Raw genomic sequence first — 27,966 nt, 5'->3', positions numbered from 1 at the left:
TCTTTTAAGTGTTAAAGTAGCTATTCGTTTTGTCTAGGTACCGTTCGTTTCCCTATGATTAAATCGAGACTTTACATGTATTTTTTTACTTGTGAATTTTTTAAATCCGAAAATGAACTCAGTTCGTATGAATAATTTGTATCATCATCCACCTTCATTCGTGTTGTCTAAATTTTATGCTGTTTTTCACCCGTAGAATTCACAGACCAAATCATTTACACACGACACGGTCATTTTTACATGTTATGATACCACAACGTCCAGATTTCTAATATGAGAATATTTACAGTAATAAGTAATTTACGTTTACACAACTAATGGAATATAAGTCACAAAGCGTTCATACAGAATACAGCAAAAGACTTAAAAGAAGCAGTGAGTGACACGGAAAAGTCAGTTTTCCAGTAAGCGCTACAGTCCCTTATTTGCATAATCGCACCAGGAAGTCAGTATGTGCTTCGTCGGAAAGCCCCGCTCGCGCAAGGTGAGCGTGAGTTGTGCGAAATTAACTAGTTCTTAAACTAAAAATAGTGGCGCTATATTGTTTTGGACAATATTTATGTTGTTATTTTCTGCCAAATTATTTGTGTAAAAACAAGGATTGAGCGCCGAGGGTAATGTAGGCTGAACGAACGCTCTGACTGAGGGCGCTGAGGGGACGAAAGAATCATGAGGCACGCGGGGACGAGGCTCGCGCTGCTCTCCGCGCTCTGCGGCGCGCTCTCGGCACTGCGGCTCGTGGAAGGGCCGCCCTTGAGCTGCTCTCAGGAGGTAAGAACCCGCGAGCCGTTCGCGCCTCACCGCTGCCGCCACAGCCAGAAACGAGCGACTCGGACTCGGTGGGGCGAGGGAAAGACTCGGAGCCTCTGTGCAGCGTCAGCGTAAACGCCGCTCGCATGTTGACCAGAGAGCCGAGGAGAAGGACTCGGAGAAAACGCTGAGGTGCTAGAAGTAGTAGAACGCGAAAGCCACGAAGACCACCAGGTGTTTCCTGGAGCGCCGAGCACCGGAGCGGGCTGCGCGCGCCGGACCCCAGTCTCGCGCTCGTGGCCGCGCTTTGAGAATTAATTTTTAAAACGCACTTTTATATAACTCTTTTCCCCCATCAGACTGTTCATCACGCGTCAGTGATTTTAGTAGTTTAGCAGTTCTTGTTGGTCAGTGTTCAGAGTTTTATTACTGACAAAGGTGATGTATTTAGTGGAAGAACCTGTCCTGTCCTGTCCTATGAGGTTTTACACTAAAGTGTCTTTTAAACTTTGTGTGTTTTTTTTTTAATGATGTCTTTTTGCTTTTCAGGGCCTCAAATGTGTGGCGAATAAAAGTAAGTTCCTTCGCTGCTTTAATGGTCAGCAGGATGTCCAGGCAGTTGTGCTCAAAATGAGACATGGAAGGATGTGAGGAGAGACCCAAACTCTCCAAACATTGCTATAAAAGTGAAACACGTGTTTAAAAATGTACAAAATAAAACAAAAAATCATCATGTTATTGGTTAAATGACCTTAATCAAAGAGTCTTCTTAGGACAGGGTATGAAATACCTGTCAATTTTTAACATTTAAGCATCATTCTGGATAAAATAGTCTGGTTAATAAATGAGTAAATAAAACGACTTAGATGAGACTGACCATCATGATTGTCCGGTAAGTGTTTTTTTAAATTAAATGTGTGTGTATGAGAAATATGAAATAGGACAGTCCAGGGTTGTGTGAATTATTTTTTCCTTGGACTGACCCTTTTCTTAAAATTTGTCCTCAAAGATTTCTGCTTGGACAAAAACTGGTTGCAGCCATGGAACTTCACACCTACGGGACCGAAAAAGTTGCGAGTCAATGTGACAATCCTGAAAGAAAAGGGCAACTTGGTGCCTGTGCTGAATGTGACTTGGAGAGCGAGGACTGATGGTGAGGGCAGCAGAATTAACACACCATTATATGATGGGTTTTTGTGTGTAATGCATTCACCTCATCTATCACGCAGCCAACCAGTTAACTTTGTTATACAGACGCTCCTCTACTAACAATGGGGTTACATTCCAATAAACCCATCGTAAGTGGAGAAAGAATACAGTAGCGCGCCTACGGAACATCATAGCCTAGCCTACCTTAACCGTGCTCAGAACACTTACCATAGCCTACAGCTGGGCAGATTTAAGCAGGAGACACACATGGGTGTTTAGTAGACATGATGGGATGTGAAAACACAAAAAAAATGCTTTAAACACAGTATCAATCGTTTACACATATTGGTGTGATCGCTACAGAGTGTGAGCGTGGTTGAGTGGATGCTGTGGCTCGCTGCCATCGCCCAGCGTCAGGAGAGAGTATCATACCACATACTGCAAGTGCAGGAACAGATCGAAATTCAAAATTCGAGGTATGGATTCTACCCAGTGCGTATTGCTGTCGTACCATTGTAACTTCGAAAAATCGTAAGTCGAACCATCGTATGTAGAGGAGCATCTGTATACACTTCATCCCAAGGTTTTTGATTGCAAAGCTTCATTCATTTATTTATTTGGCACTGTTCTCAAAAGCAAAGTGCTGTGTTGAGCTATTTACTGTGACTGACTCATTTTTACAGCAGGGTAACTTCTCCTACAGCAATTTAAAATAGAAAAGTTGCTCAAGGGTCCTATTGCAGGAGGTGGGATTCCAACCGGTTTTGAGGGTTAAAGTTGGCAGCACTAACCACTGTAACCACCGACCTGTTGTCCTCAGGTTTAACCACTGAAACTCTTGTGTTTTTTTTATATTGTTGCATTTAATAATAAGGACTGAAAGTTATCTAAAATAAATGTCTTCCCTCCACCAGGAAGCATCGAATACCTAAATGGAACTGAAGTTCACATCCTGCAGGTGTCTAACAACTATAAACTGTGTGTTCGGTATACCTTCCTTAACAAAATTAATTCTATGAAGAAAGCCCACAATGCATATGTAAGTATTGTTTGTATTTTTTAATGTTCATTTGCTAACATAGTACACACACACACTTTCTGAACCGCTTGTCCCATATGGGGTCAGGGGGAGCCAGAGCCTAACCCAGAAACTCAGGGCGTAAAGCTGGAGGGGGAGGGGACACACCCAGGATGGGACACCAGTCCATCGCAAGGCACCCCAAGTGGGACTCAAGCCCCAGACCCACTGGAGAGCAGGACCTGGGCCAACGCACTGTGCCACTGTGCCAGCATGCCCCCTCTTGCTAACATAGTATTGTTTTGTAAAACATGTAATGTTCTTTTGGGGGGCGCGGTGGCGCAGTGGGTTGGACCGGGTCCTGCTCTTCAGTGGGTCTGCGGTTCGAGTTCCGCTTGGGGTGCCTTGCAACAGACTGGCATCCCGTCCTGGGTGTGTCCCCTCCCCCTCCGACCTTACGCCCTGTGTTACCGGGTAGGCTCTGGTTCCCTGTGACCCCGTATGGGACAAGCGGTTCTGAAAATGTGTGTGTGTGTGTGTGTGTGTGTGTGTGATGTTCTTTTGAACACTTCCGCTGCATTTTGTGTGTTATGTGAGTGTTACAATTTTCTAAACTGCAAGATGCTGTAAGATTTCCATGCATTTAAATGCATTTCTTAAATACTTAAAAGAAAAAGCTTTTGCAGTAGAATTCAGTGAACTGTGGTAAGAGTAAATTGCATTTCCTGGGTTAACTGCAGTCTAAGAAATAAAGTAAGAAATATTATAAACAATAATACATATGTCAGTGGTGTTGACAAGTACGTCACATTTTTAAAAATACAAATTGTGTTATGTATTTTCATGTATTTGCAAATACTTAGTATACTGTTTCTATCTCTGCATTGCTACGACTCCGTTCTATTCTGATGTTAATTATTGGAAAACACCTTCCTAAAAATTACTGAAAAACAATTAAGAATAAAATCTGTTGAGAATGTCATTTGCCATATGTCTGTATTTGCTATTAGGTGTATACAGTGGGTTGGTATTTGTTATGTAATTGTGCTTTTTATTTTTTCTCACTCTTTACCATTATATTATGGTCTGTTTATTTTCTCTTTAGTGGTCATTCTCACTGAACAGAGTGGTGGTGGACCCTGAACAGATGTACCTGGTTTCAGTCTATAATTTGCCAAGGCCAAATATTGCCCATGACAGCTACAGAGTTGACAAACGTATTTCTGTACCAGGTGATTTTTTTTAAACTGTTACTGTTCACAATTAAATTTCAGGGTAAAGGAAAATTTAATTTACCTTGATTAAGTAATTAAGAGTAAGATGATTAAGTATAATACATTATTCTTATCTCTATATCATTTAAGAAACATAGCATTGTAATTATTGCTGTCAGCATAAAATGAATAAACAAAAATGTGTTAAAAAAGAACAAATTACTGTTCATTTAATACTACTTCTGACTTTCCTTGTTTCGTAATTGACTAATTCAAATATTATGCATTGCTCATTCAGGCTGCAAAGATCCCATGATGGAAATGACCAAAATATGTATAGAAAGTGGTGAGTTACTTTCATTTCTCAGATACAGTCATGTGGGTGTCAATTTCAGTGTCCACTGTCAAATATAGATCCCATTTCACAATGTGGAAACCTGCTCCCAGTCCTGAAAACCTTCTTCCAATGTGGTATCTCAGTTTTGTGCCTCTCTCCAAGTGTAGAGGAGTGGTGCTCTTTCTGGTTTGAGCAGGATGCACCCTTGTTTCAGATTAACTCTAATTAAAATACCAGTCTAATTACTCATATTGGATGTTTTAGGGAGCCAGTGGAGGTCCAACATCAGCCTGAAGAAGTCAGAAACACCTGACAAGCAAAGTGTAATTACTGTTAATTTCAGAAGTGGAGAGTTTTGTACAAAGTACAGAGTGTTTGTTCAGTGTTCCGGCAAAAAGGACTTTGTGACTCTTCCACAGGTACAGTTTTATGAGTTGTCTTTTAAAAAAACAAGAAATTCTCAACTGTACACTTTTTCTTTTATTTGTCAGTAATCATAAAAATTTTTACAGACATGTTTCCTATGTATGTGCAATTCAGTGTTTTCATGTATGGATTAGTCTTACAGGTCATAACAGTGATTTTCTTTGCTCTTAACAGAGTAATGAGTCAGACATGAATGCAACCTTTGCACTAAAAGGATGGTCTATAACTTGCTGTAACTTCTCTGTTGAGGTAAGGGTTTCGGATATGGGTGGCTGGGTTTTTTGTTATTGTGACATGTAATAAGTCCCCGTTTTGCCATAATGGTGCCATGTTGACTTGAGTTAAACAATTATAGTACATTTGTAAAACACTCAGTAGGGTATAAGAAAAAGAATGCAGGCTGAAGAAGGACACCTTTCTTGTGCCCTCTTGACTATGGATAGTAATTGCAGTTTAATACTGAGATTTCATTTTAGGTCACTTTCAGTTTCTCTACCTTAACTTTGAGTTTACTGTTCTTAAACAGGCACTCAAGCATTTATATGAATGGAAAAAAAAATGTGTTGGAAAAATAGAGTAAGAAGAATAACAAAACACCAGTAATAATAATACGCCCATTGTAATTTTTTGCATAATTCACTTATGTGAATTTGCATCAGTATCAACACTAACTGTAACATTTTTTTAGACATTTTTTTTTCCTATTTCTTTCAGATCCAGCCATTTTTCATTCAGTGTGAAAATGATTGTTTTCGACACCAAAAGTACTTCAACATTTGTAACGGTGAGTTTAATACATAGAAGAATTTTGTTAGGATGTTGTCCATAAACATGAAAACATTAAAAACATTTTAAACCCTTTGCTTGTAGCACTGCCAGTCTAAATGCGTTTTGAAATCAGAAGAAATTTTTGTTATTAATTGTTGCTTTTACTGCCAAAGTAGGGTGATGACCTGTTGCATTTTTTTAACCAAGGGAGTCTCTGTAGACTATGATGAATGTTACTGGGACCTATACACCATGTCATGCTAAGTGTTAACAAACAACTATTATCTTTTCAAGGTCCCTCACCACTTGCCCCACACAGCAATACTACAGTGTGGCTCATTGTTGGGCTTGCTGTTTTACTGATCAGTGGGGCAATATCCTGTGTCTGTTTATGTTCCTGGAAACAAAAGAAAGGTTGGTGAAAGTATGAGTAATGTACTTTACACTTTAGTATTGACAATAACCATTTCATTTCTGAATTGCATGTAGTTTCGTATCAGATGAGTGTCTTTGACATAAAGATGAATTGCCGTTTTCAAATTGTCGAGATGAAAAAATGATAAACAGAAAGCCCAGGGTGATGAAACAAGTAGCATTAACCTGTTGTCAGCCATAAGCAGATTAATGATAGCACTGAAAGACAAACTCTGGAGACCCTACAGTAAACAAGTAAGGAAGTATATGTTGAGTCCTTTTACCAAAGGATGGGTAATTGGTGACACATTTGTTAAAAGACCTGAAGCTAATTGAATAGTCTTCGAAAGGACAATGCCCATAAATCCCACTTTATGTTTCTTTTTTTTAATAAAGATATTCCAGCTGAAAAAGCACCCCTGGAAGGTAATTTTTTGCTTTTATTGGAAACCAGTAAACAAGGCTTTATTTTTGAATTTTGTGTAACATAACTGGACACTATACCCTGATGACTTTAGTAACACTCTTTTAACTGGTTATAATTTTTTGTAGATGTTTCCATCCCACCCAAGGATCAAGACAAGATACTTCCCCCCACTAGGCCCAAAAAGGTGCTCATTATCTACTCCCTTGACCATGCCCTGTACAGAGAAATTGTGCTCAAGCTCAGTGCCTTTCTGAGGGCTAAATGTGGTACCGAGGTGGTTCTGGACCTGCTGGACACAGCGTGGCTGGGCACTGTTGGCCGCATGCAGTGGCTGGACTGGCAGAAGCAACAGATAGAAAAGTCTTCTGACAAAATCCTCATCTTGTGTTCCCGGGGAGTGCAGGCCAAGTGGAGAGCAATGTGTGGTGGACACAAGGTGATGCTGAAGGAGGATGTACGCTCTCCCATGGGGGACATGCTCACTCCTGCCTTCAGCCTCATCATACCAGACTTGCTGCATCCAGTTGCTTTTGGCAAGTACATAGTAGCTTACTTTGACGATGTCAGTGCTGAAGAAGATGTCCCTCCCCCTTTCAACATCACCATAAAATACAAGCTGATGAAGCATTTTGAAGAGCTCTACTTCAGAATCCTGGATATGGAGAAACACGAGCCTGGGAAAGTGAAGCGCGTGGAAGGCATCGCAGAGGACGAATATTTCAGTTGTCCCTCAGGAAGAGCTTTGAGGGATGCCGTTGAGGCCTTCCAAGCCTACCAGGTGGAATATCCAGACTGGTTTGAGAGGGAGTGTGTAGATAGTGAGGAAGAGGCACTAGATTCAGACCTGCAGTGCCCTCTTCTTAGAGACATCAACAGTAACTCTATCCTACAGTGTGTCCCAGAATGCAGAGAAGGGCCTCCCATCCTTGTCAATGCTGTGAAAGCTATTGAAGGGGACAGTGGCATTTTGTCCCTCACCCCTCTTTTAAATGATGTAGAAGGAAAGGTTTTCACCCAGCAAGTGCAGCCATCCACTGATCTGGAGGAAAGCCAGGTATATTCTGTTAAACCACTTGCTCACATGCAGTGGAGCCAGATATACTCTGTACACCCTGCTGCTCACTTGGATGAATGTCATGTATATTCAGTAAACCCAGCTGTAGAGGAAATACCAGAAGTCTGGGAAGCTGACGTGCACTCCTCAATTTCTGCCGGCCCAATAGCCAACATAGCTGTGCAGGAACTATCTACTCACGGAGGAATACAGCCAGCAGGGAGGTCAGACAGCAGGGGACTGCCAGAGGAGGGTCATGAAGAGGAGTCAGATTCATCCAGTAATCTCTCTGAAGGTGCACTAAAGAGCCTGTTGGCTCTCCAGCAGGCACTAGGGCCTGGAGCTCCTTTCACTCGCTCTTCTGTGAAGGATCAATCTCTATATTACACAGATGTAGCAAGTGATATAATCCAAGAAGGGTATGACTGGAAGAGGCCGCTGAGCGAGTCAGACCAAGGTTATATTTCCAGGGCCTCCCCCCAGCAGGACTCCTCTCTGAAGGACGACTTCCAAGACCAGCTGGATTCACTTTCTAGGCTGCAAGACGCCTGTCTCCACCACAGTGTTAAATGCTCAGATTATGAATGTTATAGAAGTTTAGAAGGGTAGTGCAGATTAAAGCCTATTAGTCAGCAGGTAACATAAAGCGAAGCAATACATTTGTCAGGAGAAACTGTATGTACATATTAAATATGCTTAAATTTGGATGTTTATTGAAAATTTTGAATGCTGTCTAATATATTGTAAATATTTATTTCACTGAAAATGAAACTTACTCAACATTTTGAAGTGCATTAACAATATTGAAAATTTTATCTCGGTGGAACCTCCGGGGGTGCGGTGGCGCAGCGGGTTGGACCGGGTCCTGCTCTCTAGTGGGTCTGGGGTTTGAGTCCCGCTTGGGGTGCCTTGTGATGGACTGGTGTCCCGTCCTGGGTGTGTCCCCTCCCCCTCCGGCCTTACGCCCTGTGTTGCTGGGTAGGCTCCGGTTCCCTGTGACCCCGTCTGGGACAAGCAGTTCAGAAAATGTGTGTGTGTGTGTGTGTGTGTGTGTGTGTGTGTGTGTGTGTATATTATATGTAAAATATTTTTTTCACAGGTCAACTTACATTCACTGACTATCTGGCTATGCATTAAAAATATATGACATCTGTTTCACTCTGTTAATAAATTTCATTTATTTAATAACTGCGTGTGTATTGAGAATATTGAAAAATGCCAAATTGGGATCAGGTTATTAAATGTACAAAAGTGTGTGTTTACAGTAAATAACTACCACAGTGGTGCTTAATTCAAATTTGTAAATGTGTAGTCATTGTTTCTCAGTCCCTTAACTTTGTGTCACCGCAGAGTTGTTTCATTTGATATAAATTTAATAAAGTAGTCTCAATTGGAATCTCATGTTCTACACCTTCTATTGTGGAACCTTCCAATAGTTTTTCTTTCTAGTGATTCTCACAGTTTATTTTTCATAAATGGGCAGAAATATTGGATCATGTAAAAGTGATAAGTTTTTTGTTTTATTTTATAGTATTGCTTGTATTGCTTTTCTCCTTACTTTCTCGCATCATGTTTAGTTCTCCTGGCTCTTTCTCAATGTGCTTTTACAGATGATTGTAGAACAAGAGCAAAACCAAGTTTTTTGCATATATCTTAAAGTGCAACGTACAGCGGTGTAGCCTACCATCACTGGGTTTTTCTTTCAATCTTTCAACATCAGACACTATTGCATTGGGAACTCAACCAAGGTCAAGCCTCTGTATTGCTGCACCTCCCTTGTCCATATCAAACTGCAAGTCCTCCTCTGGACTCCAGAAGTTAGGTAACCTCAGCATGTTGCTGTGCTTTGGCAAGTCAGTGCTACTCAAGTTTAGGTTACTAGACCTTCTATGGTAGGTTTTCCCTTCCTCTGTACCTGGACTTCACTTGTTGGAAATTCCTTCTAGCCCATGTGATTCAGGTTTCTAGCCACTACAGAAAATCCACCCACTGTGGTGGGTTAATCAAGAAAAATGTCCTTATGCCACGATTCCTCTGTGCTCGATTTGTCCTTGGTACCTTATGGCTTGGCTGCCTTTTTCTCTGTGCCAAACCTCTCTGCTACAAAGTAATAATGGCTGTCAGTTTGAAGCATCTTAGCAATGCCCCCCTTCATGGTTGCCTCAAGAACCTTATTGACATCTTCGTGAAAATCATACCACCGTTTCCTGTTATCTTGCGGCCACTTGACCAACGTCTTTCTACTGCTCTGCCCAGGGATGAGCTTGTGTCACCCGGAGGTTGTAGGCACTGTAGTTTGACCCTGGCCCAGCATGTCCCTTGTCCTCTCAGGGCTGAGACCTGTGCACAGTGACACATGCGGTATCTGCAAATGTTTCATCTTAGCTCGGTTACACTTTCAGTGCTTGTGGCTTCTTGCAATCCTTATCACGGATGTTCCACATTTGTAATTTGTGCAAAACCGGTTTCTGATAACTTTTTGGCTCATACTTATTTCACCCTCCCGCAACTGCCCTTGGGCTATATTTCAGACAATCTGTTTGTAACTTCATCTTGTAAAGTACTGCTCAACCTGCTCATCACTAGATCTCTGTTTGCAGTTTCTCTGCTCTGTTTGCTGTGTTTCTAGATGCCACTAAATGACTATTGGTTGTTAGTATCTCAGCTTTGCCACACTCTGCCAGATCGTTACAGTTTCCGGGAAAGTGAAAAAAACATATTTTGTTCTGCATTGTTGTAGAAGATGGCGGCACAGTGAGTAGCGTTGCAGTCTCACAGCGCCTAGATGGTGCAAAAGGATGTGGGTTTGATCCCTGCTCAATCTGGATGGATTTCCTCCCATAGTCCAAACACATGCTGTTCAGGTGGATTGGTGACTCTAAAGTCACCCATAGTATGTGAGTAACAGAGATAGTGTGTGTGTTCCACTGATGTATGGATGAGTGACCCAGTGTACATAGTGTATCTAGCAGTGTAAGTCACCTTGGTGAATAAGGTGTGTGGGCTGATAACACTCCATAGTATCTGTTATAAGTTGCTTTGGAGAAAAGCGTCTGCTAAATAAATAAATGTAAGAGCAAGGTGAAAGTAAGAACAGATAAACAGTTGGAATAAAAAAATCATTACTGATGTATTCATTATCATCAACCACTTATCCTAAGTCAGGGTTGCAGTATTTTGGAGCCAATCCCAGAAGTGTAGGGCCCAAGGCAGGTAAGGTACACCCCAGGATGGCGACAAGTCTGCTTACAGACAGGAGGTTAAAGAGCTGGCTGTCTGGTGCAGTCATAACAACCTGGAGCTGAACACGCTCAAAACAGTGGAGATGATTGTAGACTTTAAGAGAAACACCTCAGCATTATCCACACTCATCATCATGAACAACACTGTGGCAACAGTGGAGTCATTCAGGTTCCTGGGCACCACCATCTCACAGGACCTGAAGTGGGAGTTCCACATAGACTCCATTGCGAAGAAGGCCCTGCAGAGGTTGTACTTCCTTCGCCAGCTGAGGAAGTTCAATCTGCCACAGAGGCTGCTGATGCAATTTTACTCTGCAGTCATCGAGTCTGTCCTCTGCACCTCTGTAACTGTGTGGTTCTGCTCAGCTACAAAATCAGACCTCAGAAGATTACAGCGGATAGTCCGGACAGCTGGAGGAATCATCGACATACCCCCCCCCCCCCACTCTCCAAGAATTGTACTCGTCCAGAGTGAGAAAAAGGGCTGGCAAAATCATCCTAGACCCTTCGCACCCAGGCCACTTCCTCTTTGAACTTTTGCCATCTGGCCGGCGCTACAGAGCACTGAACACCAGGACAGCCAGGCACAGGAAAAGTTTCTTTCCTCAGGCCATCTACCTCATGAACAGCTAAATGCCCCCTAGGGAGTAAATTGGTGCAATAAACAACACTATATTTATATTTATTTTTCACATCATATCTGTCATTTACTTTCCCTTGCATTGTATATAACATACCTGTACAAACATATAATGTCTAGTGTTTATTTTGTATATTGTGCACTTTATACTTTATATATTTTTATTTTTTATCTTTTATTAGCCCACTCTACTTTTATTATCTGTGTCTTGTCACTGTCATTCTGTCTGTGTTGTGGAAGTTCTTGTCACCAAGATGAATTCCTTGTATGTGTAAACATACTTGGCGATAAAGCTCGTTCATTCATTCATTCATTCATTCATTCATTCAAATGGGGCACCAGCCCATCTCAGCAGTCAGCACAACATCATGCAATTTATAAGGAAAGCAAGATTGGAGCCGCGACTGCACTAAGGTGGCAGGGACGGCTTCGAACTCTAATGCAAAAATGTCACCTCCCCACAGGCGCATGCAACCTAAGGGGGCTTTCACTCTGAATAAGGGTCAGCCGTCAAGAAGTCAGAAATGCAGCAGCCCCAAACCATGATGCTTCCACCACGCTTTAGAATTGCTATGAAATTCTTTTGGTCAGAGGCAGTTTTTTGGTTTTTACCAACATGACATCTAGCATTGAGGCCAAACAGCTCTACCTTCATCTCTTCCATCCAGAGCACATAGTCCCAACAGTCCTGATCGTCCCCTTGGTGTTGTTTGGTAAACTTCATTCATGCACATATCATCTTTCTTGAAGCCTTGCATGTAAGGCGAAGGTGTGCGGTTTCTTCTGGATGGGTGATTCATGCACTTTGAGTGATTGAGGCAAGATTTGCCTGTAACTCGTTTCATGTGTTCCTGGGGTTCTTGGAGACTTCCTGCAGGATCTTCCCGTCGGCTCTTGGGCTGAATTTTATGGGATGATCTGGCCTGGATAAGCTGCCAGTAGCTTAAAATTTTCTCCATTTGTAGATTTTTTTGGCCGGTGGAGAGACCGACTGCAAATTGCTTGGAAACTACTTTAAAACTCTTCCCAGACTCATGGGCATCAACAGTCTTTCTTCTGAGGATGTCAGGAGGACCTTTTGATCTTGCTATGATATAGCGACACACCTCAATCTCTAAGGAGAAGCCAGACCACACCTTTGTGACTTTAAAATAAAGGCTGGCTCTCTGTGTTGCTCTTTAATGATGTTCTAATGATTTGCACCCTTTTCTGGTGCATCTGATTCTAATTTTATACATTTGATAGAATGATAAAGGTAGAGGGTCTAGTAACTTTTTTTTTTTGAAAAAGGAAACTGAATTTCTGTCGATTGAAATAGTACAAACAACTGAAACTGCAATTTTCAGTTTTTACAGTTTGATCACTTTTATCAGTCTGTATTGCTGAACTGATGGTCAAACATCATTTTGTCCCAAAATGTAAAAAAGGCAAACATTTTCATAGGATGCACTTACTTTTTCACGCCATTGTATGTGCTGTATGTTTTTTTAAACTCAGATATCAAAGATTTTTTTTTTCATTTTCATCTGCCACTTGACCTGAATTTCCTTTTTATGTTTGTTTTCATTTTTTATTATTTTACACACATGAGTCTACTTTACAAGTGATCTGATAATATTAGCCGAATTATATTTTTAATACTTGCAACCAGAAAAAAAGTAACACTTTAAAAATCAGTTGTAAACCTTTTAAAAACAAAGCTGCAGATCTGATGGCCCAAAACAGGAGTAAAATTTGTTCTTCAACAGATCCACTCACATGAGCGCACATTCAGGACTACGATTCCCAGACGCCTCTCGAGTTTTCTTTTTAGTTGCGTCATCTTTTCGGCTCCTGATTACACTCTTTATGAATAAAAGCATCATGGGACTAGTAGTACCTAACAAGAACAGGGAAGTGAGCAAGATTTACATTCTGAAAAGGTGTATTAAAGTTTTTAGTTTTTTTTAGGTGTTTTACTGTAAACTTATTTAATACTTACATTATTTAATGTACGATTTTATCATAAAACCTTCCGCAAACATTTTGCATTAACAGAACAGAAAATGTTTTGTACTGGACGCATTACCCACAATCCATCGGAACGCAGTCTGCGCACGCTCAGTATCATCTGCCCGTCCCCCTTCCCGTTTCAATGTAAGATGGTGGCTGGAAGGTGTTGATGATCCCCACAGAGGCAGGTAGAAAAAGCAAGGTATTATTCTGAACAAATACAATAAACACTGAAGGAACCCAAGGTACTTGCTTATACACTCCTGGGCAGCTCAGAAAGACAATTACTCCCTGTCCTGTTGGTGTGAATTTCCTTGCAGTGGAATCTCCAAGCCAGACGAAGCGAGGTGAGTATCATCACACACACACACACACACACACACAATCGCCACAGACCAACCTGAGGTAAAAAGCAGAGCAGAGTAAACGTGTGGACACGGGTATCCGTGTTTCGTCGCTGTTACGCCACCCTGGACTCTGGAGCGGTTCTCAGTAGCTGGAAGCAGAGGTGGATGATGTCGATGTTGCTGGCCGGGCAGTGAGGCTCGGCGGGCGGAACAGGCCCGAGCGCCTAGGCTAGTAGACTGACTAGTAGTGCGATGCGACCCCCCCTTCCGCTCCGGTCGCGGCGGCGCCTCCCGCAGCCTCGTCCCGCTGTCAGGTTGGGCCGCAGCCCCCTGGTCTCTGGTGCGTCTCGCGTCGCTGTGCAGCTGGAGTGAACTGTGAGGCGCTTTTGCCCCTGCCCTGGTACGTCCCAGCTCGTGTGTCTCAGCTGCATTACAAAGCTTCCAGAGCGAAATTTGGCAGCAGACTCTGCTGCAGAGAAGAGAGGCTCGGGAGCTGAGTGAAAGTGACTGGGCTTCCCCTTTATTTCTAATACAGTTCTGCTGTGTTCTTCTTGTAGGTGTGTTTTGTGCGGGAGGCTGAAATCTGAGGGCTGTAAGGGCCCTCAAGTGGTTGAGCAGAGATTTCAGCAGCGCTGGCTGAGCACTTTTGAAGCATCTAACAGGGAGCGATGGCTTTGTTTGGAACTTTGTGTCCTTTTGCTGTGTCTTTAAGCACTTTCTGTCCAGGTGCAGTGCCAGCAGGTCTCTGTGTACCGACTTCACTATTGCAGTTGAATCATAGTAGTATTAACTGTGGTTAAAGGAATAGTCAAGTCTGCATCCGTGGCCATGCAGCGACAACACCACAAGAAGCTCTGTGTGTGTGTTCTTGCCAACAGCTTCATGTTCTGCTGGCAGGGAGCCCTTGTGGAAAGTCCTTGCATGAAACTCCCGTGAGCAAAATGACCAAGAAAGACTGGCTGTAGTTTTATTGTAACCCCGTTGCTTTCTCGTCTTCGCTGAGAAAGAAACGGGGTTACTGTCGAAACTGCCGTAATCTCAATTGGAATTGCCCGGATGATTAATGAACGCTGTGTGAAAAAATGTGGTGATAAGGTTGTGAAGGAGATCCTTAAATTTCCCGAAAGCCCCTGAACGGACTGTACTGTACTGTGGTTTGGTACTGTATTTGCCAACATTTCAGTTGTGAGAGGATGGATGTAACACCCTGCACTATGAGTGGTCCAGTAGTGACAGCTGGATAGCTGAAAAGACGAGATGAATTGCGCACTTCCCAGAGAAATTGTAATGCACTGTACGTCGTAGGTTTTACCTGAGCCGTTTCTGCTCTGTCCTCAGCTTGGTTTGTTTAGTGGATCTTACTCCCCGCCACACTTATTGCTAGGTCCGGTCTTCTGTTCTCAAGAAGTTGTCCTTCTCTGTGGACACTGTCATGTCGATTTTTATATACTATAGGTGCCAGTGGACAGCATCTATGCTATGAGTCATCTTAGGAATGTTATTACCTATTGTATGTATGCAGCTGTGCACTTGTGTATTTGTCAGTACACCAGTTGCTTCACTTTTCTCAGGATAACTTCATTTCTGAAGGTGCAAAGCAAAAAGGCTGTGACTGATGTGTATAAACATCCACATCGTTTGTTGGCATAGATATTATCTTTATGACCAGTGCAGTGATAACACCTGATGTGTGTCCAGTTGCTTGCTCCTGTTTTCTCCTGAATTCCTTGAATAAGGTCAGTCTAGCTCAGTGTAATTGGAAAGAATTGCATATCTCTTGTCCTCTATAATTGTGTAGTTCCATCTTACCTCTTGTCATGTGAGACCATTAGTTTCTCAAGTTTTGCTCTGTAGAAGTGTTTTGTCTGCTGAAATGACTCTTGAGCACCAGTCGCCTTTATGATCTGAGTTACTAGTTCTGAGCAAAGTCAAATGAGAAACCTTCTGTTTTCCAGGTCAAAGGGACGTTGGCTTTTGAAAGATCCTAGTAGGACTATTTACATTTACTCATTTAGCTGATGCTTTTTTCAAGGTGACATGAAACTGAGATAACAGGAGTGCCTTTCATCAACAGAGAGGTATAGGTGCAGACTTGTGATTTGCAAAGTACATTGAATTTGTCTCATGTCACCATTTAAACCAGCATATATCACATGTAGCTGCACGTAGAATTGCTAGAGAGTACAGTTTAAAAAACATACCACTTTAACATTATGTGAGTAGCTGCATGCAGAATTGACAATTTGTATGACATTACAGTTATATTTGTAATACAGTAAATCTGTAGTGTTGCATTGTCTCTGTTACTGTGGTATTATTCCTTTGATTTATTGGATAAGTGGTATCTTTTTCTACCATGACACTATTGAAATAGGATAGTATTCTCCTGTTTTCAAAAGCTTAATACAATAAAATACACTTGCTCACTATGATTCACTGCTTGTCCAGGTCAGGATTGCAGTGGTCAAGAACCTAGACTAAAGCACGGGCTAATCATAGTACATCCTAGATGCCAGCTCATCGCTAGGTAGCTACACAGCGTCACAATTACATTTACATTTATTCATTTAGCAGATGCTTTTCTCCAAAGCGGCATACATTTTTGACTTTTTTTTGACAAATTTGACTCACCAATTCACCTGAAACAACATATTTTTGGACTATGGGAGGAAACCTAAGCACATGGAGGAAGCCCACGCAAGCTTGGGGAAAACATGGAAAGTCCACACCGACCGAGTGTGAGATAATGCCAGCAGTGAAGCAGTAGTGCTCCCCTTCGTACCGCCATGCCACACTTAATACACTAGGGTTCATTTTAAATTACACTTTTACTAGAGCAGTTGTATTGTATTTGCTGATACAAGTTGTTTTAATAGTAAGTGAGAGAAATTTTAAAGGGAGACTTGGGTTGACTTCTGGTTTGCTGTGGACAACTGAAGTACAGTTATTCTGAAAAATCCTGAATGCAACTTGCTCTTACAGGACACTAGTCAGAACTTGATATGAGCACTTGTTGGTCATTTTTTGAAACTGGTGTACTGTTTTCATATCTGTTGACAAGTTATTCCTCCACTTGTATGCTAGAAAAAAGCAGGGACATGCAGCAGGTTATGAAAGGTGTCATGAGAGGACAACCAGATGCCCAAACCCTGATTATTGAGACTGTTGGGGAGCACCTTTGTTTCCGTTCAAGGTTTCAAGGGATTTTCTGTTTAATGTTGAACTTTGACTCGTTGTGGCTCATAACACTGTTGCTGTGGAATTTTGAAAGTTAGATTATAACACAGCACAAGGCTTCATGGATTTTCCCTGTTGTTTCTTTGATCCTTTTTCTGAACTGAGTGTAGTCCCACTTTGAAAGTGCATGGGCTTTGGGCCTTGGATTGTGTGGCAACTACAATCATATCGCTCACTTTTGTCAGACTTCTAAAAGATGATGGTTTGAGTTGTATTTTTAGTTTTCATTTCCTTTCATTTGGGGACGGAAAAAGAAAACCCTTCTGTTATAGTGTTTGGTTGAATATAAAAATGAAACCTATTAGTTTTCAGAGATCTTATAACATCAAAAGTTTTTTTTGTAACTACACAGGACCTTTAATAGCCCTCTGTTCACGTGATCTGCAAAGTGAAAGACGTAGGCAGTGATCTTGTGAAATGTATTTCCCGATACCGTAAACATCGACGAGCCAGATTAAGAAAGTGTCATAAAAGGTTGAAGAGGAAGTGCAGAAGGCTTTTGGAAAGGCTGCAGAGGCCAATAAAGAGGAAGTTATGAGTAGGTTGTACAATACACTGCCAAAGTCTCACCATTTGGGAAAAGCTCTAAATGCAGAGAAGGAGGAAGCTGTGTGTTGGGTGTACGGTCGCTATATGGCGTCTCGCCCTTAACATTACAACCGCTGTAATGTCCCAGCTGGACACCTCATTACACAGCATAGACCTCTTCATCATGACACAAGTAGACACTGATCAGGATACAGCGCAGCAAACATCATCTTCGTGATAAAGGCTTTGAATGAGCTTTCTCTTAGTATGGATTTAGGAAAAGTTTTTAGACCCATTCAAGATAGCTCTGGATAAACTACTCAATTTAGCAACACTTTTTAAACTAGTCTTTATTGCACTGATATTTCTGAACTCTAGGCACTTGGGGCCATCAAAAGAAAAAAAATCTTTGGTTCTGATGGCTTTTTTTAATCTACTTAATCACATGATCACTTTTCTAGTTGGTTATTTTAACACAAAAAAAATCATGTAATTGATTTAAAAAAAAAAAAAAAACTTTGAAGTCAACTTAAGTCTTAAAACTTTAAATACATATTACATACTATACATTGGTTTGACGATTTCAGCTTTACTGCAGATTTTTAAAAAGTGAAGTTTGTAGAAGTTGTACAACTAGAACTCCATTCTGCTTCTTTCTAGTTCTTCTGCCACACCCTGGTGCTCTGCCCAATGTGCCATAGGATGTCCCGCAGCCCTGAAGTGAAAGATGATACCATGGAGTGTCCTCTCTGCATGGAGCCTCTGGAGATCGATGATATAAACTTCTTCCCCTGCACCTGTGGCTACCAGATTTGCCGGTTCTGCTGGCACCGGATACGTACAGATGAGAATGGGCTCTGTCCTGCCTGCAGAAAGGTACTTTTAAAAAGTTTCTTTCTCTGTTTTAGCTCATGCTTAGTCTGAGTGTTCCAAATGCTAAGAAAAGTCATAGCTCTTTTAAGGATGTTGTGGAACTGCCCTTCAGCCATACCCAGAGGATCCAGCCATTTATAAGCCACTATCCCCTGAAGACCTTCAGAGGATAAAGAATGAGAAGAAACAGAAGCAGAACGAGCGCAAACAGAAGATGACTGAGAACCGCAAGCATCTGGCTAGTGTGCGGGTGGTGCAGAGGAACCTGGTGTTTGTGGTGGGGTTGTCCCAGAGGCTGGCCGACACTGAGGTAAAACCCACTCTCAAGACACAGGATTGACCCAGCTTCAATAGATGACATTCTCACCATGCCTAATGTCTGCTTCTGCAGGTTCTAAAGAGGCCAGAATATTTTGGGAAGTTTGGCAAAATCCACAAAGTGGTTATCAACAACAGCACATCATATGCAGGGTCTCAGGTAACGGCGGGTTTTTGGTTTAGCCTGTTCTGCCTTGTTACGGAAATAATAGTATAAATAATTTTATTTTGGTATAACTTTGTTGGCATTTGCCGAGTAACTTGAAAATAAGTCCTAACATCTGTCTGTTGGGCCTGTCCATCGTTTTGCTTGTGTGAGCTTTGTTGTACACCCTTTCCTTGTTCAGCGGGAAACTGACTACACTGCTGTGACCTGGCTCTTTCGTGCAGGGTCCCAGTGCCAGTGCCTACGTCACATACCTCCGGTCTGAAGATGCACTCAGAGCTGTACAGTGTGTCAACAATGTGGTTGTGGATGGCAGAACACTAAAGGTAAATCTTTGATCTTTGGGTGTATTACATGGTTGTGGCTTTTCGCACTTGCTACCATGTTATTGGTTTTGCCCGCTATCTCTCCCAATGCTGTCTTTTTGTGGTGGTCTAGGCCTCCTTAGGCACAACAAAGTACTGTAGTTACTTCCTGAAGAGCATGCAGTGTCCAAAGCCAGACTGTATGTACCTTCATGAGCTGGGGGACGAGGCAGCCAGTTTTACAAAAGAGGAGATGCAGGTAACCTTTGATGTTGCTTCCTTGGTTTTGTGCTGGTCTTTGACAAAGATGGATACTGTCTCTGTACATTTTCAGAGAAAAATGGAGCAGCTGTGCAGCCCTTAGCACTCTTTCTGTCTCTCTCTCTCTGTGCAGGCAGGGAAACACCAGGAGTATGAACAGAAACTTCTGCAAGAACTCTACAAGCTGAACCCCGCCTTCCTGCAAAACTCCACTGGGGGGGCCGAGAAGTCAAAGAGCAAGTCCAGCTCTACACAGAGGTACGTTATTGATGCAGCAGCATAGGGTATGGGGTATTGATACACTGCATAAGTACTGCCTTTTTGTCTGGATGTTTTCTTCAGTTACAGTCAGAGAATGTGTCAGAAGTAGTTCACAGGCTGGAGGTAACTGATTGCATGACGCTGTGTTACATGAATTGTGGTGAATTACCCTGCAGCTCTTTGATTTGTATTATCTGTGGACTGAAGGCCAGCAGTGACAAATATTAGAATATCCAGGGCTACAGAATACAAATGACAGCAGTGACACTGACCAGCACATTGTTTTGATGGCTGACTTAGCAGAAGGGGTTAGTTAAGGTATTGACCAGCTTCCTTAGCTAAGAAAAGTGTGCTCCTGGTGACCTTGCTTATGGGTTGTGCAGGCCCAACAGCAGCAACAAAGAGGCATGGCCATGGCTTCAGGGCTCAGGAAAAGCAGTCAATGGACTGGCTGACCACCACAAAACACCACCGCTTCTCGATGGCTCTGACTCAGAGCACTTGACTCCGGATGGACCCGACTCGGACTTGGGGCCGGGCCAGGGAGGTGTACTCTCTTCATTTCCCTCAAACTGTGACCCTTCAAGGTAAGTTTAAAGACTCAGTTTTTCACAAACATGTTATTGAAATCAGTTATCAGTGCTTTATTGGTGTTCCTGAATCTGCTGGAAATGAAAAAAATATTAATGTCTACCACTTGAGGTTAAATCACAAGTCCCCAAGTTTCATCACACAACTTCTGCCGTAATCCCACACTTTCGTTTTGTATCATGTCAGGGGGCACACTGACCAGTAAATTGGCTTTGGTTTCATTCACGGCAGTGAGGACATCATTGTATATTTTACAGTTTTAGTGCAGTCTTGTTATGCACTAATGGAATAACTAACCTTCATGCTCTTAATGTTTCCCTTTCATTTTGTCTTTCAGTCCTAGTGACAAAATACAAGAAGCCATCAGTATCGGAAATGGTGAAAATATACCAGTAAGAGTTGTTTTGCTTAGTTATTTTAAATACTTCCAACACCATTCATCAATTTTTTTTCCACTGTTTGCAATAGATGTACGTAAACATAAATAGAAAATATTTTTTAACTCAGTAGAATGCTATTTTTTTTTTTTTTAATTTTTCTTAAAACTGATTAAAGTATTCTAACAATTTTACTCCCTCTAGGAAAACAGTAGGGAGTCACCCTCACCCCCTCCAGGCCTCACCAAGTCGGGCCTTGTTGTCCCTATCAGTGTGTCCAGCCTTGGTGCCCGGTCCCCATTTGAGGGGGCAGCAGCCGAGTCCCAGTCACTTTTCTCTGACAACAGCAATTTCCGACATCCCAACCCCGTTCCTGGCAGTCACGTTCCCTTCCACAGTTCCAGCCATGGCAACTCTGATTGGCCCACAGCTCCCGAACCCCAGAGCCTCTTCACATCAGGTGGGTGTCCTCATGCTACAAGTCGACTTGTAGCTGCCTCCCTGGTTATCTTTGCCTTGTTACATCTCTGTTGTCACGCCTCTTCCTGGTCCCCCTCTGTCCAGATACCATACCGGTGTCGTCATCCACAGATTGGCAAGCAGCCTTTGGCTTTGGCTCCTCTAAGCAGCAGGACGACGACCTGGGCTTTGATCCGTTTGATGTCACTCGCAAGGCACTGGCTGATTTGATTGAAAAGGAGCTTTCAGTTCAAGATGCATCACCCCTGTCCCCAAACAAACCTCGTGGTCCCCGACATGGTCCCCCCAGCAAAGGGCTTGGGCCCCTGCCCCAACATTTTGCGCACCTGCAGCACAGAGCTGTGCACAGTTCCTTTAGCTTTCCGAGCCAGCAAGCTCACCACCCTTGGCTAGGCTTCCCTGCACAGAGCAGCCTCCTGCACCTGAACCACATGGCCAAGGCTACTTCAGACAGCCACTTCATGGACTTGAGTTTGCCAGCGCAGCGTAGTCCAGGAGTAGGGGGCTTCCCTATCACAGGTATGAATGGGTAGGGCTACAGTGTGGGATGAAATCTGCAACTGAGCAGTGAGAAATAATAATTGCAGTAAAAAGAGCGATGACTTCAATAGCGGGTGCATATAGTAACACACAATATTGCTGCCTGTTATGCTCCTTGACACAACATGAAGGATGATACATATGACGTAGATCAGCTGCATTGTTTTCTTTTTGGCTGGAACAGATAAGGGTGCAGGATTTTTTCTTTTTTTCTTTTTTTCCTTCTCTAAACAAATCAAAATCAACTAGTCTATGTAAGTGTGGGCCTTGCCATGCCTTCTCCGTATAACAGAGCCATCCTTAACACTCATGCTCTCTTTACAGAAAGCAGCAGTTCTGTAGAGAGTATAGACGTCAAAGAGTGGCAGGATGGCCTTAGAGCACTCTTACCCAATATCAACATTAGCTTTGGGGGCCTGCCAAACTCTTCCTCTTCGTCATCATCCTCCTGTATCAACCATACTGGGACAGCACCTGGCTCAGCAGGGCTGTCACACGGTCTTAATTGGGATAGAACGGCCAGTTGGACGGATCCGGCGATCATAACAGGTAAGCAGACAGTGTGATGCAGCCCTGAATTAAATTATGAATGTCGGCATGTGCTTTACGGAAAACAGCCATGAAGCACTTATCAAACTATCAGTAGCTCCCATAGTGGCATTTCTCAAATGACCCTTGTGATGGGTGTAGTTGCTACGCTGCTCCAGTAGCCATGTGTATGTACATCTCACCTTTCTGCACACCTTTACCTTCAGGTATTCCAGCAACCTCTGCCTACAGTTTGGACTCTCTCCGCGATGAAAACCCACCACACTGGCTGAAGTCCTTACAAGCTCTCACAGAGATGGAGGCTCCTGGCTCCACAGGTCCTGTGTGTGTCACTCACAGTAACCCCTTCAGCTCACAGCTGCCCCTCCACAGAGCAGGGTGGGCCCCTGCTCCTGCTGGCCAGTTCCATTCACCTCCACCTGGTTTCCAGACAGCCTTCAGACCCCCAGGCCAGACTGCCACAGAGCTGCTACAGAGTGCCACTATGGACCGTCATTAGGGGTGCTGCAACCAATCTGACCTCGGCATGATCAGCACAGTACTTAACAAAACTGTCAATGACAAATAAGAAGGTTATATTTCCCCGCACCATTCTTTTTCTCATCCGTCTTGTCTGTTCCCCCCCCCCCTTTTCTTTTCCTTTGAGTTGAGGCCTGTCCCAGCACTGCTCATATATAGCATCATCAGCTTCTTGCCAGTGGATGCTGGAACAGAGTGGGACAGTGGCTTAGGGTTGGAAGCTGTATTCACCCTGAGGAAACAGAAGTTTGCAGGGTGTAACAGCTCAGTCCCAGCAACTTCAGATGAAGCAGGTGGGCGTGAGGAAAATATGACTTGATTTTAGAGAAGTTACATGAACAAGAACTTGTGAGATGTTTCAGCTAAATCTAAATAAAAGTTGAAGCAAAATGAATGCAGGTTTGCCTTTTAAGCTATGCCAAAGCTGTTGCCTTTGTACTGACTGAGAAATAGCTCAGCTCTGCTTCCAAAGGTTAACTCAGTTCGGCATCAGGATGCCATAATATCATGAGTCTTGTGCCTCACATAAGTGACTGTGGCTCCCTGTTCACCTTAATGTGAGCTAATCCTTAACTACAGCAAGGTAGTGTTCCAGAACTGGAGGTAGAAGGGCAGACATGTTTGAACCCCCACCAGAAATGATACAGCTGAACCTCTGTATCAGAGGGCTGTGCACTGCTAGGCCTGGGGGGGGGGGCTCCACATTTGTGGGAGGGAGACAAACATGCCACTACTATGGGACATCAGGCACCACCATGTGGTGCTTCTGGTAACCTTCCTTGCTCAAAGAACATGTCCTTTCTGGAAGGCTGCCACAGATGGTGTGGAAGTTGTTGCCTTTTCACCCAACTTTGAGAGGTAGCAGAGTGTCTGCAGTCAGTGCATGTGGTGCTGGAATTGCATCAACAGCATCATGGAATAGTTTTTTCCCTACCCATTCCCTCCTTGTCATTCTCAGAGTAGAACAGCGCTGTAGCCATTTAGTGTCTGGTGAAGGAAGGCATCTAGCAGTCAGCTGGGTAAAAAGGCATGTAATTAGGCCAATGCAAAGGAAAACTCTCCTGCTTTGCTCTTTTTCCTTTCTTGATGACTGGTTTAAACACCGGTGCTGAGAGCAATAGTGACTTACTTAAGGAAAGTTGGGTTTTTAGGAGACTGCCCTTGTCCAGATTGCTCTCCAGAAGCGGTGTTTACGTTCAGCATCTGCAGCTGAGGAACTGTAACACATCTCTCCATCTCAGAGATCTTCTTTCTCACAGTCTGTTCAGTATTGAAGAAAATAAATTGAAAGTAAGAAAAATGTTAAACTGGGCTTTTCATGCCAGGAATGTGTTTAAAATGAAGAGTTAATGGAATTATACCTCTTTACAGATCTGGAAACAATCTTAATTAAAGACAAACTTGACACCTTGGAGAGTTTATTCCTCCTTCTTTGGCCTAGAAGGGTAAAGACATGCTGTACAGTGAGGCTGTATGCTCCAGGCAGCTGGGTGACACTCAGAATGTGTTGCAGTGAAAGTTAAAATTGTTTACAAATACTGAGTAACAGCTTCTACATACAGCACTGCCCCGTATTGTATAATGACAAATGTAATTTTGTTCTGCAGCTGTAAAATTTAGATTTCAAACCTTGACCTTGAAATAGAACAGTGTTGTAGTTACTGGGTCCTTATACAAAAGAAACGCACATAACTTAGGTGTTTCATATTCCTTCCATCCATCAAGTTTCAATTAGACCTTGTTGATCCCCTGATTCGACATATTTGAATTCATGAATGTCTGCTGTCCCAGCCAGTACATCCAGAACCCACAAAGACAGGGAGAAAAAACAGTAACCCTAGAGTAACAGTGCAGTAGCCATGACCCTTAGTCTGAGAGCCAGAGAGACCTTAGTCTCTCCAGCATTTCAAAACTGACATTTAAATGGCAATATTCACCCTACGCTGAACACAAGTGTCTTAGAATCGGCAAATAAGGGAAGCGATCTGCCTGTACCATGGTACATCACTACCCTGTTAACTTTGTGTTTTGAGAGAGCAGCTGCTGCAGATATGCACATTTTGACAAATTGGTCACAAATCCTATCCTATGCTTTACAAGTCCATTAATGTGAAAAAGAAGTTATTTCTTCAAAGTAGCTCATTGAACGGTGCTCGCTTCTGTGAAGTTTGATAAGTTTTTTTTAATTTCAGTGTTACGGGTTTATGGAAGAAAAAAGGATGTTTGTGAGCAGTAACCCCTGGATACAATAAGAGAACACCCCAGTAGTCTCAAATTTAAAGGCGATAATTTAAGTACAAAATGCAACACACTGTGAATTAAAGTATTTTATATGTGTCGTTTCTATGTGGTTTACAGAGTTGAAGTGTTCAAGAACAATTCTTTATAACTTATACCCTTCATACGAAATAAAATTGGTTATTCACAAGAAAAATAAAAATTTTGGTGCTAGACCAACCACTCAGAGGCCCAACAGCAATACATTCATTGCCCAGAAAAACATACAGTATGATATTGTATAAAGGATAAGTAGGCATGTTTAATAATTTTGAATTTATTTCATTACTGCTTTACGTTTTAAATTATATATTAAACAACGACGAGAGACTGAGCAATAAAATGCCACATCTGGAATTTGAAAAGTTGCACTTTCGCTAAAAGAGAATTACAGTGTATTGAAATTGCGTAGCGCTGTTAGGAACTACAGTTGGGGGCCCTGGACTACACGGCACCATTTCAGCGACGGACCGCAGCCGTTGAACGTGTTCCGGAAGGTTAAACCATGTCAACCGTTTGGGTTCGTCACTGTGGGTGAAGTAGCGACAAGGACTTTCAAGATTTTACTTTCTGTAAAGTTTAAACAGTCTGTTTAAACTGATTTCTGGAAACGTAGGCAGAGTCTAGTCTTCTTTTAAACCATCTTCTGAACATTCGGAGCTCGTCAAGCTCACATTGATTGATTGACGCCGGCACGTCACGCGGCCAGATCCGATCCACCCTGACTCTGAATTTTTGCTGTAATCGATTGGAATATTTTCCCCCGTGGCTGATGTAAAGGTTTTGAAATTGACACTCCCACTGCCGCGTGTGACAGTACTTGGAGTGTTTTCGCCTTGGTGGCGGCGCTGGTCGCAGTCAGTGTGTTTCCCTCACAGACACACAATTGAATCATGATGTCCATGTCGGGCTACGCCGTGCGGATGGCGCGTCTCAGTGCGCGTATTTTCGGCGACGTGGTGCGGCCCACGGACACGCGCTCCATGAAGGTGGTGCAGCTCTTCCAGGAGCCCCCTCTGGCCAAGAAGAAGGGCGTGTATGACTGGTACCCGGACCATAACACCTATCACGGCCTGACCAGGAAACTGCGCTTCCTTGGCCTCTTCCGGTACGGACCTGGCTGCAGGGTTAGGGTTTGGGGTTTGGGGTTAGGTCTTGGGTCTTGTTTAGGGATTAGCCTGGGTTAAAGTCATGGTCATACATTTGTGGGTTACAGACATATGGTTACGCTCATGGTCATATGGTTAGGGTTTACATGATTTATTCGCTTAGCGGATGCTTTTCTCCAAAGCGACTTACAGTGGATACTATGTAGTGTTATCAGCCCACACACCTTATTCACCGTGGTGACTTACACTGCTAGATACACTACTTACAGTGGGTCACTCATCCATATATCAGTGGAACACACATACTCTCTCTCTCTCTCTCTCTCTCTCTCTGAGACTTACACACTATGGGTGAACCTGAACAGTGTGTCTTTGGGAGGAAACCAGAGCACCCAGAGGAAACCCATACAGACATAGGGACAACATGCAAACTCCACACAGACTGAGCAGGGATTGAATCCCTGTTCTCTCACACCACCCAGGCACTTTGAGACAGCAGCGCTATTTCCTGTGCTACCATGCCACCTGCGGGTTAGGTAATAGGTTCATGTTTAGGGTTTAAGTCATGGTCATATATTTATGGGTTAGGTTTAGGGAAATATGTTTAGGGATAGGGTAATAAGTTTCCATACCTGGGATTTGTGTTTTTGTTAGTGAGGCTGTAGAATCAGAGAGAAGATGTCACTTTTATTAAAGGCAGAACTTCCATCCATCCTTCCGCCCATTATGAATAGCTGCTTGTCCAGTGCAGGGTAACGGTAGTCTGGAGTCTGTCCTGCGAGAATAGTGCATGAGGCAGGGCACGCCCTGGATGGGGTGTCAGTTCATCACAGGGCGGTAACACACACTTATTGACTTGCAAATACACACACAGAGTAGCTTGGATTCCTCAGTTTATGTGAAACACACATCTTTGGACTGTGGGAGGAAACCAGAGCACCCAGCACGGTCCCACACAAGCATGGGGAGACTAAACAAACTCCACACAGACTGAGCCAGATCCAAACCCACAATCCAGGAGTTGCGAGACACCAGTATTACGCACTGTACCGCAATGCTGCCCAAATTCAGAACTTGTAGTTGTAAGATTAATGTGAGGAATACTTCCTTACCTTCTGTACACCCATCGCGTCTTCCTCTGTACCCTTTAACTAGGGATGAACACGAAGATTTTAAGGAGGAGATGCGGCGTCTGAAAAAACTGCGAGGCAAAGGGGCACCGGCGAAGGGTGAAGGAAAGAGAGCCACCAAGAAGAAGTAGTTTCTCTTGAATTTCAGAGTCTGCAGGTGGAGCGGAGCAGATGGACTCCCACCCCGCATTGGAGCCTGGATGCTGGACACTAATGCAGGAAGGATGTAATGCTTTTATTGCCTCAGTAAACACCCAGATACTTCCTTATCTAAGAGAAAAATATTTTTTTTAGTGGAAGCATCTGTTTACAGTTATGATCCCCTTCAGAGTGTCATCAAGGTCCTTCTTAAGTGGGTTCAGGGAGTACATATGTATATGGTACAACAGTAGGTGTCATACTGTTCTGAAGGCTGACCACTTGATATGTGAAAAAGAACCGAATTAAAGTATTTCTGTTACTGGTGTGGCAGTATTTTATTTCAAATCCATATGTGACAATTTAGGAGGCTGTAACAATGCTGGATGCCCAGAATACAGACGTATGGCGTTGGGGGGGTTGGGGGGATCGTACCGTTACTCCCATCGCTCTTCCTGAAACTCACTTATCTTTCAGCTCGAGTCGTAACACAGCGTTTAATAATTTATTTCTGAAACAAGCGTTGGTG

General features: G+C 43.0%; 3 protein-coding genes across 4 annotated transcripts; all 3 read left to right on the top strand.

Annotated features, from left to right (window-relative positions):
* The first annotated feature begins 158 nt into the window (after window positions 1-158).
* LOC108920783 (interleukin-17 receptor A-like) lies at window positions 159-8,450 on the top strand. The gene is made up of 13 exons (XM_018729823.2): window positions 159-484; window positions 600-771; window positions 1,300-1,324; window positions 1,760-1,903; window positions 2,814-2,938; window positions 4,023-4,149; window positions 4,430-4,477; window positions 4,733-4,887; window positions 5,069-5,143; window positions 5,609-5,678; window positions 5,957-6,076; window positions 6,473-6,502; window positions 6,629-8,450. The coding sequence occupies exons 2-13, from the start codon at window positions 670-672 to the stop codon at window positions 8,164-8,166; spliced, it is 2,559 nt and encodes an 852-aa protein (XP_018585339.2). The 5' UTR covers window positions 159-484; window positions 600-669; the 3' UTR covers window positions 8,167-8,450.
* A 5,129-nt stretch (window positions 8,451-13,579) lies between these two features.
* On the top strand, window positions 13,580-24,189 carry LOC108920738 (CCR4-NOT transcription complex subunit 4-like). 2 transcript variants are annotated; one of them, XM_018729744.2, is made up of 14 exons: window positions 13,580-13,633; window positions 13,752-13,778; window positions 18,204-18,419; window positions 18,529-18,726; window positions 18,808-18,894; window positions 19,125-19,226; window positions 19,339-19,464; window positions 19,600-19,724; window positions 20,111-20,314; window positions 20,656-20,710; window positions 20,900-21,155; window positions 21,287-21,694; window positions 22,040-22,264; window positions 22,471-24,189. In XM_018729744.2, exons 1-14 carry the CDS (start codon window positions 13,601-13,603, stop codon window positions 22,761-22,763), a joined length of 2,355 nt encoding a protein of 784 aa, XP_018585260.1. In that variant the 5' UTR covers window positions 13,580-13,600; the 3' UTR covers window positions 22,764-24,189. The 2 variants fall into 2 exon arrangements, with proteins under 2 accessions (XP_018585260.1, XP_018585259.1); XM_018729743.2 differs by having other exon boundaries at window positions 21,260-21,694.
* Window positions 24,190-25,532: 1,343 nt separating this feature from the next.
* On the top strand, window positions 25,533-27,763 carry mrps33 (mitochondrial ribosomal protein S33). Its single transcript, XM_018729935.2, has 2 exons — window positions 25,533-26,168; window positions 27,325-27,763. The coding sequence occupies exons 1-2, from the start codon at window positions 25,954-25,956 to the stop codon at window positions 27,428-27,430; spliced, it is 321 nt and encodes a 106-aa protein (XP_018585451.1). The 5' UTR covers window positions 25,533-25,953; the 3' UTR covers window positions 27,431-27,763.
* The last annotated feature ends 203 nt before the right edge of the window (window positions 27,764-27,966 follow it).

This window comes from Scleropages formosus, chromosome 21 (assembly GCF_900964775.1).
Source record: "Scleropages formosus chromosome 21, fSclFor1.1, whole genome shotgun sequence".
NCBI classification, from domain to species: domain Eukaryota; kingdom Metazoa; phylum Chordata; class Actinopteri; order Osteoglossiformes; family Osteoglossidae; genus Scleropages; species Scleropages formosus.
This window is presented reverse-complemented; position numbering and strand designations above follow the sequence as displayed.

Bases quoted from the DNA above. Each gene is read 5' to 3' on its own strand.
- LOC108920783 (XM_018729823.2), top strand. From the start codon at position 670: ATGAGGCACGCGGGGACGAGGCTCGCGCTGCTCTCCGCGCTCTGCGGC. The intron at 1,325-1,759 runs GTAAGTTCCTTC...TTGTCCTCAAAG, and splicing joins CAAATGTGTGGCGAATAAAA to ATTTCTGCTTGGACAAAAAC. The intron at 6,077-6,472 runs GTTGGTGAAAGT...TTTTTAATAAAG, and splicing joins TTCCTGGAAACAAAAGAAAG to ATATTCCAGCTGAAAAAGCA.
- LOC108920738 (XM_018729743.2), top strand. From the start codon at position 13,601: ATGATCCCCACAGAGGCAGGTAGAAAAAGCAAG. The intron at 18,727-18,807 runs GTAAAACCCACT...CTGCTTCTGCAG, and splicing joins AGAGGCTGGCCGACACTGAG to GTTCTAAAGAGGCCAGAATA. The intron at 19,725-20,110 runs GTACGTTATTGA...TGGGTTGTGCAG, and splicing joins AAGTCCAGCTCTACACAGAG to GCCCAACAGCAGCAACAAAG.
- mrps33 (XM_018729935.2), top strand. From the start codon at position 25,954: ATGATGTCCATGTCGGGCTACGCCGTGCGGATGGCGCGTCTCAGTGCG. The intron at 26,169-27,324 runs GTACGGACCTGG...CCCTTTAACTAG, and splicing joins CGCTTCCTTGGCCTCTTCCG to GGATGAACACGAAGATTTTA.